At 39.5% G+C, this 19,974-nt stretch overlaps 1 protein-coding gene across 5 annotated transcripts in view; it reads left to right on the top strand.

Moving 5' to 3' along the window:
* Nucleotides 1–18,733, top strand: part of coro2b.S (coronin, actin binding protein, 2B S homeolog) — a 43,963-nt gene extending 25,230 nt beyond the window's left edge. For all 5 annotated transcript variants that reach the window (XM_018255231.2, XM_018255230.2, XM_041588190.1 and 2 more), the window contains 11 exons: nt 6,086–6,286; nt 9,074–9,190; nt 10,403–10,552; nt 11,113–11,277; nt 11,493–11,609; nt 13,356–13,460; nt 13,556–13,652; nt 15,272–15,384; nt 17,366–17,456; nt 17,835–17,974; nt 18,160–18,733. In XM_018255231.2, coding sequence (XP_018110720.1) covers nt 6,086–6,286; nt 9,074–9,190; nt 10,403–10,552; nt 11,113–11,277; nt 11,493–11,609; nt 13,356–13,460; nt 13,556–13,652; nt 15,272–15,384; nt 17,366–17,456; nt 17,835–17,974; nt 18,160–18,297 — 1,434 coding nt within the window. In that variant the 3' untranslated portion in view covers nt 18,298–18,733. The remainder of the gene's footprint in view (nt 1–6,085; nt 6,287–9,073; nt 9,191–10,402; nt 10,553–11,112; nt 11,278–11,492; nt 11,610–13,355; nt 13,461–13,555; nt 13,653–15,271; nt 15,385–17,365; nt 17,457–17,834; nt 17,975–18,159) is intronic.
* Nucleotides 18,734–19,974: the final 1,241 nt, after the last annotated feature.

Here is a 19,974-nt window from a genome sequence, read left to right as displayed (position 1 = left end):
CACAGAATCAACACCTCTGTGAATTTCTTCAGATGTCACCATCTTTGACATATCATTCACATTGTAATAAGTAGCCAGATAGTTTGATTACCCTAGAAACTTGCATGTTTAGTTGTTCACCAAACTTGTCAAAAATATTCAGTATTGCATGAATTCCTAGAACCTTCAACTCTATGTACCTTCAAAACATTGCAAGTAACTATACAGAAAATGATGTGATTCGCATCGAAGCTCACCCAGTGTTGCTGTGTCCTCCTGGTCGCAGCCTGTGTGAGACGCCAGCCACTTCCCGCCGGTATTCAATGTAAGACACTCGGTATTCTCATCACATTCGGCGCTGATCCAGGACACGGTATGTAGGCAACTGCATCGGTGTAAAAAGTTAGGCTTTATTTCAACACACACATGAATGAGGGTTACAGCGGTGGGTATACAGGGCTGACTGACTTACGCGTTTCTTGCCGGATCTCCCGGCACTTCCTCAGAGTCGAATGTGATGAGAATACCGAGTGTCTCACCTTCAAAACATTGACTGTGCCACTCGTATAGTCCGTATAACCCTTTGCCGCATGGATTCTGTGCTTTAAAGGGGTTGTTTGCCTGTGAGTTAACTTTTAGTATGATGTAGAAAGTGATATTCTTAGACAATTGGTTGGTTGCAATTGGTTTTCATTTTTTATTATTTGTGGTGTTTAACTTATTTAGCTTTCCAGGAGCTCTCCAGTTTGCAATTTCATCTGGTTACTAGCACAATAACAATTTTATTAAAGAATTGATTAAAAGCCACAATAAATTTGTAGCCTAAGGGTAGGACTATAGAGACGTTTTCGGAGCAATTCGACGCACTGTGACAAAACGCATTAGACAAATCGTATGCAACGAAAATAGAAATGTCGGATGAAGTCGCAGCGTTAGACCAACGTGACACGACTGTCGGATGCAGGTGCAGAATCGTCATGTCGTGACGGATGACCGCTGCGACTTCATCCGACATTTCTATCTCTTACCTTATTTCCGTCACATGCGATTAGCATTTTGTCGCAGGGCGTCGAATCACGACGAAAACGTCCATGTAGTGCTACCCTTACAGAGCAGTTGTTTTTTTTTTTTTAGATGGGATCAGTGACCTTCATTTGAAAGCTGTAAAGAGAAGGCAAATAATTAAAAAAAACTATAGAAATAAATAAAGAAGGCCAATTAAAAGCTGAAGTGAAAAGTCATCCTACTACATACTAAAAGTTTACTTAAAGGCAAACCACCCCTTTAATGTAGAAAATGTTTACCTTAACAATATTGAGTGTGAAAATGTAACACATTGATTTCCAAGATGTGCAATTAAATGTGGTAACACAATCTCTTTTATGCATTAATCTATAAAATGTTGACATATTGACTCCAGCAATTTAGAAAAATCGCACACCCTCAAAGAAATCAGCCCGGTGCACAATATTAGAGGATCAGCAACTTCACAATTGGATATAGAAGAAGGATATTGGCACACGAGGCAACTAGCGTTGCAGGGCACAGCCTGCTTGTTTATTATGCATCACCGCATAATAAACGAGCAGGCTGTGCCCTGCAACGCTAGTTGCCTCGTGTGCTGATATCCTTCTTCTATAGACATATTGACTCCCCCACTGTGCTACACAGGAAATCCAGTACTTTATTATATTAGTCCTTTGCCCTTGGAAACAATATAATACTGCAACAGAGAGATTTCTGCCTTGTACACTGTTACACTGCAGCACAATGACCCTTCCACGTTGAACTAAGTCTCCACAACAAAATGTAAATGTCCTATTATGAACAGATGTCTGTCTCATGTATTCTTGAGTTGGTTAGGAAGACGAAGGGTAGGAAAGAGAACTTGCCTCGTGACTGAAGCTGATCCGATTTAGAAAATGGATTACTCTGCCTTACGTTGAACTTTATATTTAATATAATTTAAGGATCTGTTGCCTTGGTGCCCCTTTTCATGCACTTTCCACCTTGCCCCCTTATTAAAAATGAGTCCCATTATTTTCTAGTCACGCTTTTAATTACACATAAATTCCTCTCACTTGTGGTTCCCTTTGTATTTATATAGAAATGTACACAGTGAAAAACACAAACACAACTATAGTTATTATACATAAGAAAATGAGAATAAATACATAATACATTCCTGTCCCAAAGCACTTACAGACTATGTGACTTTCATGTAGAATTCTCTACCCTTTCCCAGAAAAGGTTGAAGGTATTCGTGTTCTTGCAGTTCAGACAAGGTGGAAGAATTAGTATGAAGAATAATCCACACTTTATAACGTTTTATTGCCAAAAATATGCTGTGTAGTTAGTCAGACGTGCAAAGAGTGCATGCAGATAATTAGCTGCTAAATCAGTTTAGGCAAATGGACTGCTGTAAGTAAAACACTGTTCTTACAGTTAACAGGTTCATGTATGAACTTAGTAGGCTTTCTGAACATGGAGAGGCAATTCTTGTGGTTAACTGACTGATGGTAAGAATAAAACCGTTCATGATTGTTAGTAAGGCAATTCATGTAAATAACTTTTTTTAAAAAGAATACATGACTTCTGGTAAACAAATTGGCAGAATAGTGTATGCAAAGTATTGCAGCAAAGCTTACACGATCATTTAGCTAATATAAAAAGACAAAACGTTATTTCTTTGGGGGAAACCGATTTCAATTTACATTTAGGATGATGTAGAACATTCATTTGATCACAACTTGCAACAGACTTTCATTTTTTATTATTTGTGGTTTTTGAGTAATTAGGTTTTTCTTCAGCCGCTCTCCAGTTTGCAATTCAATAATCTGGTTGCTAGGGTCGGCATTACCCTAGCAACCATGCATTGCTTTGAACAAGAGACTGGAATATGAAAAGGAAAAGGCCTGAATAGAAAGTCGAGTAATAAAAACTAGCAATAAAAATACATTTGTAGCCTTACACAGCATTTGTTTTTAGATGGGGTCAGTGGCCACTATTTAAAGGAGAACTCAACCCCCCCACTTATAAAAGCCCCTACCCAGTAATAGTTTCCCCCTCCCAGCTCTCCCCCCGCATAACACCTATAAATGCCCCTAATCCTTTACTTGCCTATAAGAGCAGATTAAGTGCACATGGGCCCATTTTACAACTCTTCTGTATTCTTTGAGTCCTCTTTCCTTAGGCAATTTGCGTACTGGCGCATGCACAGTTGCTACGAACCGGAAAACTGCTCCAAATGCGCTTGTGCGCAGAAGAGCCGGAAGATGGCGCCTATGAGCTCAACTGCGCTTACTCTGCACCTATAGTCAGGACTGCCATCCTACATCGCAGGGCCCCATACAACAAAATTTCCTGGGCCCCCTGGGCTGCGCCCACCGCAAGCCCCACCTACAGGTCTGCCCTCCCCAACCCACAGGTCATCATCATCATCATCATCATCATTTATTTATATAGCGCTGTCAAGATACGCAGTGCTTTACTGCAGTTATAGCAAACAGGGAATAAATGGTGGATAACAGACAAGGATTACAGAGTACAATAGGGTTTACAAATTAAAAGTTTAGGGTACAATTGAGACATTAGGATTGTATAAACACTGTCATTTTTGATACAGCAATGATTAATTAAGGTACATCGAATAGGCCTCTTTAAACAGATGGGTCTTTAAGGAGCGCTTGAAAGTTTGGAAGGAAGGAGAAAGTCTGACAGCTTGTGGCAGAGAGTTCCAGAGAAAAGCAGAAGCCCGAGAGAAGTCTTGTAGACGAGAATGGGCAGAAGTGACCAGAGGAGAAGTGAGGCGAAGATCAGAAGCAGAGCGAAGGTTGCGTGAAGGAGTGTATTTGGAGATTAGAGATGAAATATAGGGAGGGGTTTCATTATTAAGGGCCTTGAATGTGAGTGTAAGTAATTTGAATTTAATTCTAGAAGAGATTGGGAGCCAGTGAAGGGACATACATATGGGAGCAGCTGATGTTGAGCGGCGAGCTAGATGAATGAGTCTAGCGGCCGCGTTTAGAACAGATTGGAGTTGTGAAAGGTGACTTGTTGGAATACCTGTGAGGAGTAAGTTGCAGTAATCAAGGCGGGAGATGATGAGAGATTGAATCAGTGTTTTAGTTGATTCTGAACTGAGATAGGGTCGTATTCGAGCAATGTTGCGCAGTTGAATACGACAAGATTTTGCAAGTGTTTGAATGTGTGGTGAAAAGACAGATGTGAGTCTAAGATAACTCCTAGGCAGCGTGCCTGTGTGGTGGAATGAAAGGTGGTGTTGTTTACGGTGAGTGATATCTGAGGGACAGGGGAAGATCTTGGAGGAAATATAATGAGTTCTGTTTTAGAAAGGTTCAGTTTCAGGTGGCGCTGTGACATCCAGGAGGAGACAGCAGAGAGACAGTCTGTGACTTGGGAAAGGACAGAATTAGAAAGATCAGGAGTAGACAAGTAGAGTTGGGTGTCATCAGCATAAAGGTGATACTGAAGTCCAAATGACTGAATAAGTTTTCCTAGTGAAGTTGTATAGAGCGAGAACAGCAGGGGGCCAAGAACAGAGCCTTGAGGAACTCCAACAGAGAGTGGGAAAGTAGTAGAAGTAGAGTTAGAGAAGGAAACTTTAAAGGAACGGTCAGACAGATAAGATGTAAACCATGAAAGAGCAGTGTCCCGAATGCCAGATGAGTGTAGAATGTCAAGGAGGAGTGTGTGGTCAACTGTGTCAAAGGCTGCAGAGAGATCTAGAAGGATTAGAATGGAATAATGACCTTTAGACTTTGCCAATAGAAGATCATTGGTTACTTTGGTGAGTGCAGTTTCAGTCGAGTGTGATGGGCGAAAGCCAGATTGCAAGGGGTCGAGGAGGGAGTTGTGAGTGAGATGCTGGATCAGGCGTTTGTAAACCAGCCCCCCAGGTCCGCCCCCCACCACCTGTAAAAAACCAAAAAAAATATTGGTGGCTAGGGTTCCCACATGTTAATAAAAAGATATTGGTGGTCAGGGCCCCCCATAAAAAAAATTGGTGGCCAGCCCCCCCCCCCACATTATAAGAAAATTGGTGGCCTGGGCCCCTTATAAACGTCCATGCCTTCCCGAAGTCAGCAGCTCTCACAAAGATGGGAGGCCCGGCTAATCAAGTAAGTGTGGCGAGGCCGGGCCCCCCTTACCCTCGGGACCCCCTACAACTCTCCCCCCTGTCCCCCCCTGACGGCTGCCCTGCCTATAGTCAAGTAAAGGATTAGGGGCACTTATAGGTGTTATCACCTATGCGGGGGGGGACCAAGGAGGGAGGACTAGGTAGAATACTAGATTGAGTTCTCCTTTAAAAGCTATTTAAATAGTAAGAAGAAGAAGGTGGCAAATAAGTCAAAAACTATGAAAAGAAAAAAACAAGGCCAGTTGAAAAGCTGAAAAGATGCTTAGAATTAGTCATTCTATAACATACTAAAAGGTAACATAAAGGGGAACTTCCCCTTTAACTACATTGTAGTTTAGTATTCCCTACTAACTTAATTGAATGAAAGATATTATTTACAGTGACCTGTAAGGGCAGAAATATATTCAGCATATAATCACACACACTGTGGGATGGGTGACATTAACACATGCATTACATAGTTACTATTGAAATTTGAAAATGCCATGTACAGTAATTTCTCTGTAGACCCTCACAATCACTTATTGTAACCGGTGTTGACATGACGTTTTAATATATGCATGGCACTGGTACAACCCAGCCCAAACATAACATGATTTATATAGTGTCTTTATTGTTATGAACAACTCAATATGTTAATGAAGATAAATACTGAAATGTTTTAAATAACAGCTGAAATGTGCCCGACATTCTGGGTTATGTCTGTGGGTTCTGTTCATTGTCACTGTAGTTTAAAGATGGAGACTAAGTCAGGCCTGAGGAGTGTGATACAGGTATAGGATCTAAATACAAACTCAATGCAGCCCTCCGAATCTTATTGTGAAATAGTGTTTATGTGCAAACAGATCAGCCAACTCTAGCCCTTTATCAAGCCTCGAAATGTTGTCTGAAACATATTTAAAGATCAGCAATATGGTACTACCCTCTGTAACCTTTTTCTTACAGATGTCATGGCGCCCACAGTATCGGTGCTCCAAATTTCGGAATGTGTACGGGAAAGTGGCGAGCCGAGAGAACTGTTACGATTGTATACCCATAACTAAGAACGTACACGACAACCACTTCTGTGCTGTCAACCCTAAGTTCCTGGCAATTGTCACCGAAAGTGCAGGAGGGGGTTCATTCCTTGTAATTCCTTTGCACCAGGTGAGTGACACATAGAGCAGTTAACATTAAACAGGCCCAAGGCTTACCCAGTGTCAGAAGATTTTAGATCAAATGCTTTAGGCTACTGCACTGGGACAAATCTGCACCAAAAGCCTGTTACAGCTAAATGCCTGGTAGACTTAATTGGTTCAGAAGTAGTGGTGGGCGAATTTGGGGCGTTTTGCTGAAAAATTCGGGGAAACTGTGAAAAATTCACGAAGCGGCGCCGGCTTCCGTTTTTGAAGCCGGTGTCCGTTTTTTTTACGCCAGCGTCCGTTTTTTGCTGGCGAATTTTCACTGCAAATTTATTCGCCGGAGGTGAATCGTGGGAATTTGCCACAGATTTGCGCCTGCCGAATAAATTCGCCCATCACTATTCAGAAGTAGTGAGTCGCTGGGACTGAAACCGATTATTTTCCCTGTTAATGGCAATAAACAAGGACAGTTTTCATATTTAAAGATCATTCATGCTTTTGTAGGCACTATCTCCTGCTACAGGCCAGCTGATCAAAGTTCCATAAAGGGGTTGTTCACCTTTAAATGAACTTTTATTATGATGTAGAGAGTGATATTCTGAGACAATTTGCATTGGTTTTCATGTTTTATTATTTGTGTTTTTTTAGTTATTTAGCTTTTTATTCAGCAGCTCTGCAGTTTGCAAGTTCAGCAATCTGGTTGCTAGGGTCCAAATTACACTAGCAACCATGCACTGATTTGAATATGAGACTGGAATATAAATAGGGGCTTGAATAGAAAAATGAGAAATAAAAAGTAGCAATAGCAGTACCAAGCGTTACAGAGCAACTGATTTTTAGATGGGGTCAGTAGATCCGATTTCAAAGCTGGAAATAGTCAGAAGAAGGAGGCAAATCATTTTTAAAAATGAAGACCAAAAATTGCTTAGAATTAGCCACTTATATTTTATAACATACTAAAAGTTAAAGTGATACTGACACTAAAAAACTCCTTTTTAAAATATGAATGTACATTAAAAGTTACCTATAGGTCATGTTGATCACGTTTTTTGCTGTGAGGTTTTTTATGTAAGTAATTGTTAGTTGAAGTTCCTAAACCTGACTGTTTTGCCAACCTGACTGTCCCACCTCTGCCTGTCAGTTAAAGTTTCTAATACTCCTGCTGCACAAATATGGCAAGCACTGTGGCTGAGCCAACTGCTCCTCATTCCAACCATAGCGCAGTCTATATACTGTATGGCTTATATGACATGTCCATATTTATCATCTAATCTGGTATTCCATGGACATGTATCACCTGATTGTACTAGAGAACCCTGTCCAGGGTAGCCACAGATATATACCCCTTTCTTTTCAATTTCTTTTTAATTGAATTTTATAATAATACATCAATAAACAATTCATTTAATAAATCGACATGACGATTTCAATGCAAATTAAATGAAATAATTGATAGATTAATAGAAGAATATTAACCAACACTAGTTAAAACCAGTGAAAACGAATACAAAGTAATAACTGGAAACTATCATGTTGCCAAAGAGTAAAATAACATCACTCTGTTTGAGATAAATACAAAGAGAAAAAATATTGTGTTTATGTGAATTGGACTATTCAAATTCAAACCTGACAGATAACAATATGTCACCGGATCTCAAAATCTTTACCCATAAAGTTGTAGATAAATTGCTTTTTTGACCTTTCTTAAGTTTCCAAATAAATAGACCATTTAGACTTAAATTGTTTCCTTATCGATTGATCTCCTATCTTATATCTAACAGCACCCTGTCAACAAAGATTATAAATGTACTGAAAAACAACTTCCAAAACAGGAGCAGTATCTTTAATCCAATTTAGAAAAATTGTCTTCCGTGCTGCTGCCGTAACCAAAAAACAAAGATTAATCATTTCAACGGAAACATTAGGAAGCAAATCCTTATCAGATTCTTTGAAATAATCTATAAAATCAAGAAGAACAAACTGTGGGACAGGTTCAATTTTAAATTTAGTTATTTTTCTCATAAATTCCTGTATGTTATCCCAAAATGCCTTGATAGTAGGACATGACCAAATATAGTGGAAAATATCCAGTTTATATTTCTTACATTTTGGGCAATAAGATTATTTTCTAGAATTATAAGATTCACAAAACATTGTATTATAACCCAAATGTAAGAATCTAAATTGTTGGTCACACTCAGGGTAGATATTTTTCTTATAATTTTGCATTATTTTTAAGAGATCCTTAGAGGAGATATAAATACTCAGGAATGAAGACCATATGTATAATAATTAATTGGAAAGAATAACTATAAGGCCACATTATAATGCACAGATTTGGGGAAAGTCTGGGCAATTAAAAAAAAGTGCACAGGAATGCATATGCCCCTATAAAAATGTAAGAGTGTGGGAATATATATATATATATATATATATATATATATATATATATATATATATATATATATATATATATATATATATATATATATATATATATATATATATATATATATATATATATATATATAGTAAGGACCAGCACTCTCATGTACTCAATTTAAAAAAAAAAAACTCTTTATTTCACATGCCACTTGTGTCACAATAGAAAACTTCTTTATGTGATCATGTTTTAGTATAATGACATGGGGGTCACTGTATGCAGAAGGAGAAGGGTTAAAATGTGGTTTAGTGATGTTACATGTGCTGGATTATGCAGATTGTGGGAGGAGCCACTGACGTGTATCTGTGCTCCTCTCACAGGACTGCAAGGTGGGGGGGTTCACCGTACAATGTTCTGTACCTCCCCCAGACTGGCCGCATTGAACCTAATTACAGTAAAGTGTGTGGACACCAAGGCACTGTTTTGGACATTAAGTGGAACCCATTCATTGAGAATATCATTGCATCCTGCTCTGAAGACACCTCGGTGAGTGAATATGCATTTCTCTACTGATTTATGTGTTGTTACAAGTAAAGTTTAGATTATTTTGTATACTCGAGACTTAAAGTGGTCTACCCCGAAACTTGATTCTTGCTGCAAGGCAGTATTCCCAGTTAGGTGTATTATTATGTACATTTCCTGTGCATATGTGCTGTAAAGAATAATAAAGATGATCGCCTAGAGCAGGGCTGTCCAACTGGAGGCCCACAGGCCGTACCCCTTATGTGGCCCTCCACATCAAAATCTGCCTGCTGTGTCTCTTTACCATTAGTAAAATTTAAAAGGTATCACTACAGAGAGTAACTGGTCCCTGCATTGTTTAAACCTCAAATTCACACAGTAATCCCCTATATTGTTCAAACATGTTATCCCCCTGCATTGTTCACACCTGTGACACCTCTATTGTTTATATCCTAAAGACCTGCAGTGTTCACACCTTAGACCCAGACTGAAATTGCCCACATTGTTCACCTGTTCACACCTTATTTAAAATGGTAATTGGGCACCATTGCTCTCTCTGCCACCCAACCGCATCAGTGACGTTATTGACGCGTATATACACTGCACACTGCACAGAAGGAGCTATTACTTGTTGGCAAGAGGGAGAAGGTGAAGGAGGGGGGTTCCACCCGACTGAGTGACCATGATTACTTAAACAAATTATTAAATAAACGCTTGCAAAAAATGAAAAAAAAAAACTTTAAAAGTGCGCCCCTCAATGATGGCGTCCTAGACAGCCGCCTTTTCTGCCTACCCCTAGTTCTGGCCCTGATCCCTGCAATGAGCACCAACCATCTGTTGTTTTGGTGTGCTATTAATGTGGACATGGTCTTGCGGTAACATGGGTGTGGTCTAAAACAGGGAGTGGCTAATACTGGCTTCCATTATCGGCCCTCCACCATGTAGATTAGAAAAATTCCGGCCCTCTGTACCATATAAATTGGACAGCACTGCCCTCGAGTTTGTGGGAAAACAAATTTAAACCTCCTGTTCCAGAGCCCAGAACCAAATCAAAATCATTGCTATATAGAAATGTCCAGCCTCTGAGTAAAGTCTCTCTCTCTCTCTAGAAATGAAAGAAAGATGAACTTCCTCATACTGTGTGGTAGTAGAGCATATCCCACACACTCATTGCTCTGAATAGTTTGCTTATATATCTATATCAGCATGGCTCTTTATTTCTATGCTACTTCTTAGGTGAGGATATGGGAAATACCAGATGGTGGATTGAAGCGGAACATGACAGAGGCTGTCCTGGAGTTATACGGACACAGCCGGAGAGTGGGGCTAATAGAATGGCACCCAACAGCTATCAACATTCTCTTCAGTGCTGGTTATGACTATAAGGTCAGTGTCATGATGATATTAAGATATGTATTCAATATGAAGTCTTGACCTAAAGATGTTGTTGCTTTCCCTTCGGTTGTTAAAAGGAAACTAAAATAATTGGGAAAATAACACAAAGTAAAACACATAGATGCTTAAAAAGCATAAGGTAGGCTAAGGGCTAGGGAAGTCAGTGTTTATTAACAGTCTGAAAAGGGCCCATAGATACAATTAGACTAGATACTGGCCTAGTTTAAAGGAGTAGCTCACCCTAAAATTATTCTACAGGAAGATGTAAAAAGTAGTATTCTGAGACAACTTGTGCTTTAGCTTCCCTTTTCCACTTTGTAAGGCATCTAAACAATATGCCTTTCAATGTTACCTTTATCTAGCCTGAAATGTAAAAATATGTGAAGGCTGTCAGAGCACCAGATCCTGTGAGATGTAACATTCTCAACTGGATCAGAAGTTATAAAAACACATTTATTATGCCTCTTCTCTGAAGTCTGTAACATAGATGTGTGTCTGCCCCTTAGTGAGCTGTCAAAATCTTTTTTTTTTTTTTTTGCCCGTTCACACAGATCTTGATCTGGAATCTGGATGTCGGGGAAGCAGTGAAGATGATAGACTGTCACACAGATGTCATCCTCTGTATGTCTTTTAACACGGATGGGAGTCTGTTGGCCACCACGTGTAAGGACAAAAAGTTACGTGTTCTAGAACCTCGCTCAGGGCGTGTCCTGCAGGTAAGGGAAACCTAGATTACCTTACTCACTGATTATAATGGTCCAGACTTAACTTTTATCTATCGGTCAGGCTCTACACACATTGCATCTTAAATTGCTGTCACTCTCACACTTCCTTACTATTATATAGTGACTGTATCTGTTGCTTTCTTGTACCTCTTCTCACTTTTATGCATCCCTTCATGCAACTCATATGCCTTTTGTCTTTCTCTTAGGAAGCCACTTGTAAGAATCATAAGGTGTTACGGGTTGTTTTCCTTGGGGATATGAAACGTCTTCTCACAACAGGTGTCTCCAAATGGAACACAAGGCAGATAGCATTGTGGGACCAAGTGAGTAACTGAAGGGCAGCCAAAGAATTTCTCAATGCTTTGGGTTTATTATTAAAGGTTTGGACAGGGGCATAACTAGAAGTTACTGGGCCCCATAGTATATTCATTATAGGGCTCCAAAATGTCCAGAGTTTGACTTGTTTTACCAATATCTACTGAAATTGCTCATTAATTAGGACCTCATGGGCCCCCTATACCTCCTGGGGCCCCTCTGCAGCCGCAGGGTCTGCTTCCTCTATAGTATAGCCCTATTAGGACCTGTTATCCAGAATGGGACATCACATGATCACATGAATTAAATCAAATAAGTTTGCTTTGTCTCCAATTTGGAATATTTATATCATAGGATTGAGTACAATGTATTATTTTATTATTACTAAGAAAAAGGAAATAATTTATTAAAATTTTGATTAAAATGGCGTTTATGGGAGAAGGCCTTCCCATAATTCAGGTCTTTCTAGATAACAGATCCCATAGCTAAAATCCGTACCATACCATATTATTAGTAGTAGTTTTTATGAAATGAATCCACCATATTATAAAGTTACAGATGGTGATTAGAATATGTACAAACCACTGCACAGAATCTACCTTCTTTTCCGTTGTGAAGTGCAAGCCTTAAGGTTACTTTTGCAGACTACATATCACACTGAACAGAGAGTGCCATCATGCCTGATCTGACAACAACAACAATGATCTTTCATTTGAAGAACCTTTCAATAGTAGAAACAACGATGGAATACAAAACCAGATACTTTTCTATATTGTAGTCCCAATGTCAGATATTTGAAGATTTGCTTTTAAAAGCAGGAACCCATTCTAAAATAAATACAAACCTTGAACAACTAAATTCTGAACAAACTTAATTAGCTTTGATACAGGAACTGAAAGTTGACTATGAAGATTTTCATTCATTCAGGTCATGGTGTATCTAATATAAGTAATTCTAAAACAACTGGACTTGCTGAGTGATCACTGAAGACATTTCACTACTCATCCGAGCAGCTTCTTTAGTTCAACTGACTGGTGTGGGAAGTCCTCGGCATATAAACTCTTCCACTAATCCAATCACAATATAAAGTTCAGAAAACTTGCTTTGATGATCATCTTAGTTAGCTAATTATATCTTTGAGGCTCTGCGATTGACTCCAGAACATCCTTCCTCAACACATATCAAATATGAAATGTCCTGCACCAACTTTCTATACAGTTTTGGAAGTGAATGTTTAAATTGCAACAGCCAATGATGAGTGAATCTGACCTGTTTCGATTCGCGGAAAATTGGTGGAAATTTCCCAAGTCTATGGACGACAAAAAATTTTTTGACGCAAGACATATTGCACGACAAATTTTTGACACACAACAAATTTTTTCACCCATTAATTAAGGTCTGTGAGCGTAATTTTCATAGCGAAACTTGGCAAAAAATCTCATTCATCACTATGCAACACCATAGGACTATTGACATACGAGAAAAGCATAACCAGAATTGGGTATATTTGGGTAATGCCCATTAGTCTTCTACTTTATGCCTCTAGGGGTTTGTAAATTTGTTGGAGGGTATGATTTTGCTGTAGGTATCCGAATAACCAGTTGTTTGGTAAGTTGAATTTACTTACTTAAAGCCTGAATTGTCATTAGCTTTGCACAACTCTATGCACACATCTAGCAGTCTAACTAAAGTTGTATGTGTTTGTGTGTGTGGTGGTTTTTTTTAATTTCACATCTGTAATCTTGTGGTTGTAGGAGGATCTGTCCATGCCTGTGACTGAAGAGGAAATAGATGGCCTTTCTGGGATGTTATTCCCCTTTTATGATGTAGATACACATATGTTGTACTTGGCTGGAAAGGTGAGCTATACTTGTATTTCATTGCAGCTCTACCATTAGGAAAACGTATTCTACTAGAGTAATTTGGCTAACTGCCTACTTCTTTCTCACACCAGGGAGATGGTAACATTCGCTATTATGAGATCACAGCAGAGAAGCCATACCTAGTGTTTCTAATGGAATTCCGCTCTCCTGCCCCCCAGAAAGGGTTAGGTAAGGACCAACATTCTAGAGTCGTGCTGTCCAACTTCTGTGGTACAGAGGGATGGAATTTTTCTGGTCTATGTGGTGGAGGGAGATAATGAAAGCCACTGTAGACCACTCCCTGTTTTTGAACCGCACCCACTTAAAAACCACACCCATGTTACCACAAGAACTTTTAAGACCAAGTCCACAATAATGGTGGTAGCACACCAAAAAACAAAATGGTTGGTGCTAACTGCAGGGATATTATAGTCAAGTCATATTAAACATACCCTTAAATCCATATGCCTCCTCCTCTCCTCTTGATAACACTGCACCCCCAACACATGATTAAACACCTTAGGGCCCCCTTACACCAATTTCCAAATGTTAACAAACCCTACCAGAATCGCTCCCCCTGTGTGTGTATGGCACACACAGGGGGCATAGGGCAGGCAGATTATGGCACACACAGGGAACAAAGGGCAGGAAGAGTATGGCACACACAAGGAGCAAAGGGCAGGTAGAATACAGCAGGAGACAGGGAAGCCTATGAGGACCACTCTAAAATAAAAAGATCATACTGTGCTACATACGGTGACACAAAGCTGGTGCCCCTCCAGCAGTTTGTATGAACATGTGAACAATGTGGGCATTTTCAGTCTGGGTCTGAGGTGTGAACAGTACTGAGCATTAGGAATGTGTGCAATAGAAGAGTTTCAGGTGTGAACAATGCAAGAGCCTAATGTCTGATAAACAATACAGGGGGCAGTTATTCTCAGTACTGATATATTTTAAAGCTTACACAAGGTAGTCATAGCAGGCAGACTTTCATGTGGGGGGCCACACAAGGAGGGGGGAGCTCCAGTTGGACAGCCCTGTTCTAGAGGAAATGTCCCAGGCAGATATTTTCACCAGGACAGATGTTAGGAGTAGGGGCTAATGCCAGTAATATTATAAAAGTTCCCCTGCATCTACATTCTCTAAAATGTAATTTGCAGTATTAAGTTAGTGACCTGAGTCCCAACCATTTCCATTTATTTATTAGACGTACATTTATTGTCCACCAATTGATTGATATTGTAGAATCCTGTAGATCCCATTTTATCTTCTGGATGTAGCCGAGCATCATAACTCAAATTACATGCGATACTTGTACCTTGCTCAGAGAAATCTGGTGCTGCAGGGTTCTGCGGTTTAACTACAGATGAAGCCACTTGGATTTGTGAGATAAATGCGTCATGACTCATGGTTAATTGAAGAAACTGCGTTATCTAAAGTCATCTTAACTCATTTAATGCATTTAACCTTTCCATTAGCATACCAAAGCACCATTGTGAACAATGGTGAATGCCTTAATTAGATGGGATGTTGTGACGCAGTTTTCTGTGTTAAATGAGATAAATGGGATATCTGTGTTTAGTTATTCTGTGTCAAACAGACAAACCAACGTGGCTGCATCTGTATAACATGCAATAACAAAATGAACTTGCACAACACACAAATGCAAAGCAGGAGCAAAAAGAGGAATTTTAGCCCATTGACGGAAGATAAAAGAAGCATACAGTATGTGTCTCACTGGTATACTGTATATTTGGTGAGCATCATAGCAAACATGGCTCTAAATAATTGGACAATCTCTTTTGCAGGGGTGATGCCAAAACATGGGTTGGATGTGTCGGCATGTGAGATTTTTCGATTCTATAAACTCATCACCTTGAAGAACCAGATAGAGCCAATATCCATGATTGTTCCTAGAAGGGTAAGTATAGCCTTCCTAAAAGGCAGTTGTCATTTAAAGGAAAACTAAGCCTAAAAATGAACATGGCTATACATACTGTATTTATTATTTTATTTACTGAACTTAATATTTCAGCCCAAAGTTCTCAACAGCTGTGTAATAGTTATGGTACTGTTTAGGGCTTCAAAGCTGTCCGAGGAAGCTCCACATCTTGGTTCTTGCTAGACCATTTTTTTTCTCAATTCTGTTTACTAAAATTTACAGAAAAAAAACAATTATTATTACAGTGGTATGGTAGTACATTGTAAGTTTACATTTTTTTAAAAAACCGTAATCAACAATAAACTTCAGAGTACATTTCAGAGATGACGTGCAGTGTACATTTATTTATAACAAATGTATTTTCTTTAATAATTTACATAAGAACTATATAGGCAATGTGGAGTCACATACGGTGCGTCCAGGGGAGGCCAGCTGTGTATATCAGTAGTGGCGTAGGGGGGCCATCATGGGGGTGCTTTTTGGGAATGGGAGCTGGTTACCAGGCTAATGATTTGAGAAGATCGGGGTATGGGGCTTTCCTCCCTTAGATGGGGTCTCTCTCAAATGTCTATCGGGTCTAACCAATGCCAAATACTTTACAAAATTTATCAAGACAGTTTCTTCTCATATATGTCAATTTGTATAAAGGTGTAGCTTTCTGGATAATATCTAGCCAGCATAGGACTGTTGGTTCAGAGGTAGCCTTCCAGTGCAGGGCTATGGCCTTTTTTGCATACATAAGGAGAATAGATAATAGGGGTTAGACCATCTTTTTAGTGACATTGCACATGCTCAGTGTGCTCTGGGCTGCTGTTGAGAGGTCATCAGTAATCCTTATCACAAAGAGAATAAAGTTATATTTGTCATAGATAATGATACTGTAGGCTGATCATTCAATTGTGATGCAGAACACATTCATTTATGAGCTGCCATGTAATGTAAATCTGAATTAACTATTAATTAGTCCTGAATTGGGACCTTTATATTGTATATATACAGAATATCGCGAGTCAGTCCCTAAGCTCAGTAACATGTGAAAGCAGCCAAGGGCATGTGCTGTAAATCAGCAGAAAAAAAAGACAATGGGGAGCTACTGGAGGTATCTTCAGAACCACAGATCTTCATTCTAAAAGGCTGTGGTCATCTTGGGCTCTGGCAAGGATATAAGAAGTTTACTTATTGTCTAGTCTAGGCCTCATTAACACCATCTTCTTTGTCTGGTATTGCTTTGTAGACATTAGATTTTAATTTGATTCAGTGAAATAAATTACATTTCACCCTTTAAAAAAAACAAAGTAAAATCATATGATGTCCCCTCCCAGCTCTCCGCACTTGAAATGTTCATATAAGTTTCAAATTTATAGAGATAAAAAGATAGGTATAGCTCACTATTAGTGATGGACGAATTTCTCCCATTTCGCTTCGCTGAAAAATTGGCAAATTTCCCGCGAAATGGCAAAAAATTTGCGAAAAATTTGCGAAAAACGAAAATTGACATCTGCGTCATTTTTGGACGTGCGCCCGAAAAGTTGCTCACGTCAGTTTTGCAGCGAGGGACTTTTTGACGCCAGTGAATTTTTGGCTGGGAATTTTCGCAAATTTATTCACCGGCGGCGAAACGCGGAAATTCACTGCGAATTTCGCCAGGTGAATTTATTCGCCCATCACTACTCACTATTTTAACAGATTACTTTTTACCTGAAAGTTGGAGCCTGCTGCATTTCCACCTGAACTTCCCAGGGAAGTTCCTCCTAGAACCAGCCCCACCAAGTCAGTCTATTTTAACAAGTGTTGGGGTATAAACTCTATTGTGAGCAAGCCATATATGTGTGTCTTGTATAAGCCAGCAGCAGGATTTTGATTTCAAGTCATGACAAAGCCTCCCAGGAAATGGCCTATGTCCCTTCCAAGGATGCTATAAGTAATTCTATATAATCATAATACCAATTTCTCATTTCAGTCAGAAAACTACCAAGAAGACATTTATCCAATGACTTCAGGCACAGAACCAGCACTGAGCCCAGAAGAGTGGCTGCGTGGAGTCAACAAAGGTGAGAAATTGTTATGGGGAAGTTTAGGGGATATTGACCTAGTTTTCTAGGGACTGCGAGATGTTAATTCGCCATTAACAGCAATTTGTCAGATGCCAGCATGTTATGGGCACATTCTATTCACACTTTGATTTTAGAGCTTCTAGACATTTGCCAATTCTAATGTCATTCTTCAGCTTGTTAAAATTGTATCTGCAATACGAAAGGGTTGGAATTTTAGCCAAAATATGAATATTTCATATTTTACAAATGGGCTCCTTATTTTTGTAATTCAGTATATTTATTTCTGGGCCTAGTTACTTTATCAGTTCTATTTGTGTAGCCTTGACCATATAATTGTATGGCTTCTCCAGGACCTAATTCATTCCTTTTCTCTAGGCCCAGTTCTGATGAGCCTGAAGGAGGGTTATAGGAAAGAGAACAATGCCGTATTTAAAGCCCCAGTGAAAGAGAAGAGGAGTTTAGTGGTGAATGGAATTGATCTGCTTGAGAATGTTCCACCTCGAACTGAGAATGAGGTAAGTAACCCAGCCTGTGCTGAACTTTTGCTGCTCTTGTCCACTCTCTTTATCTTGCACTTATCACAGTTCTTACCTACATAATAATATTACAATATACACATAAATTAGCATTAACAGCCAATCACAGCTTCTGCTGCACTACTGTACTCTCACAGTGCTGCTTGCTTACCTGTACTTTGCAGCTGCTCCGCATGTTCTTCAGGCAGCAAGAAGAAATCCGGCGCTTGAAGGAACAGCTGAGCCAAAGAGATCTTCTTTGTCGACAGTTGGAGCTGGAGCTCAGAAATCTGAGGAACAACCCTAAGGACAAGGACAGCTAGCTGATTCCTACTCATGGACATTTTCCATTGGCCTTAGGACAGTCAACGGCTTGTGCTCTTGCCTTCTGGGGTGGTCTTTGTTTATAAATGTACTAACTACCCATGTATTACCTCTTTGTGGTAGTCAAGGAAACTGGGTTTAGATCTGCACTATGCTGTATATCTCCAAATGCAATTAGACCTTCAGTATGTCCCCTGAGCTTAAACATCTATATTAACTTTCTGCATTCCTTCTCCTCTGCTTGGAAATCTGTCCAACACCAAGACAGGCTCCATGCTTCTAATACATGCAGCTCCACCAGAATACATGCATTTATTGTCTTAGACTTTCATATCTGGAGGAGATAGATCTGCTCAAGAGGGGAAGAAAGGGGGCATGCTGGATGAGAGAGCTTTCTGAGACCTATGTGACCTATCTTTAAAGGGATACTGTCATGGGAAAAAAATTTTTTTTCAAAATGAATCAGTTAATAGTGCTGCTCCAGCAGAATTCTGCATTGAAATCCATTTCTCAAAAGAGCAAACAGATTTTTTTATATTCAATTTTGAAATCTGACATGGGGCTAGACATTTTGTCCATTTCCCAGCTGCCCGATGTCATGTGACTTGTGCCTGCACTTCAGGAGAGAAATGCTTTCTGGCAGGCTGCTGTTTTTCCTTCTCAATGTAACTGAATGTGTCCCAGTGGGACATGGGTTTTTACTATTGAGTGTTGTTCTTAGATCTACCAGGCAGCTGTTATCTTGTGTTAGTGAGCTGTTATCTGGTTACCTTCCCATTGTTCTTTTGTTTGGCTGCTGGGGGGGGGAAAGGGAGGGGGTGATATTACTCCAACTTGCAGTACAGCAGTAAAGAGTGATTGAAGTTTATCAGAGCACAAGTCACATGACATGGGGCAGCTGGGAAATTGACAAAATGTCTAGCCCCATGTCAGATTTCAAAATTGAATATAAAAAAATCTGTTTGCTCTTTTGAGAAATGGATTTCAGTGCAGAATTCTGCTGGAGCAGCACTATTAACTGATTCATTTTGGAAAAATTTTTTTTTCCCATGACAGTATCCCTTTAATGTGTGGGGCTAATAGGTTTTCTAAATACTTCACTCTAACTCCCAATAGAAAAACATTCCTTTCCAGAATGTATTTGTTCAGAAGATTCAGGGATGTTAAAAAATAAAGCCATAATTGAATGCGCCGAATTTACAGAATGAGCTATAAATAAAGCACTGCAGAGCTCCCCCTTCTTCCTCCATCCTCGTTTTGTTTCCAGCCTACTCATTTCTTATTCTTTCCTCCTACTCACCCTTTCAACCACATAAATACATCTCCTCTAGTGATCCATGTTGTTTCCTCTTCCACAGAGCCTTATTGTACAAGATGAGGCATATATTATTTATTGCTAATCACTTCCTATGCAAAGTATTATATTAAAGGTATTAACAACCCAAACTGCCCAGGAGACATTATTACATAATGGTATACTTAGCAAATCAGTATCCCACTTCACAGCACACCACAGCACTCCACTTTCAGCAGTTGTCTGTACAACTGGTTAAACTATAGGGAAAAATACAAATTCATCAGTTTTATACAGCTCTGTAGAGAAAATGTGTATTATTCTTCTCCCATGGGCCACAAAGCATTTTACCCTCCCTGTGTCCATTGAGTTTGTTTATACA

Source organism: Xenopus laevis, chromosome 3S, assembly GCF_017654675.1.
Source record: "Xenopus laevis strain J_2021 chromosome 3S, Xenopus_laevis_v10.1, whole genome shotgun sequence".
Classification (NCBI taxonomy): Eukaryota; Metazoa; Chordata; class Amphibia; order Anura; family Pipidae; genus Xenopus; species Xenopus laevis.
Note: the sequence above shows the minus strand (reverse complement) of the source record. Positions and strands in the feature narration are given on the sequence as shown.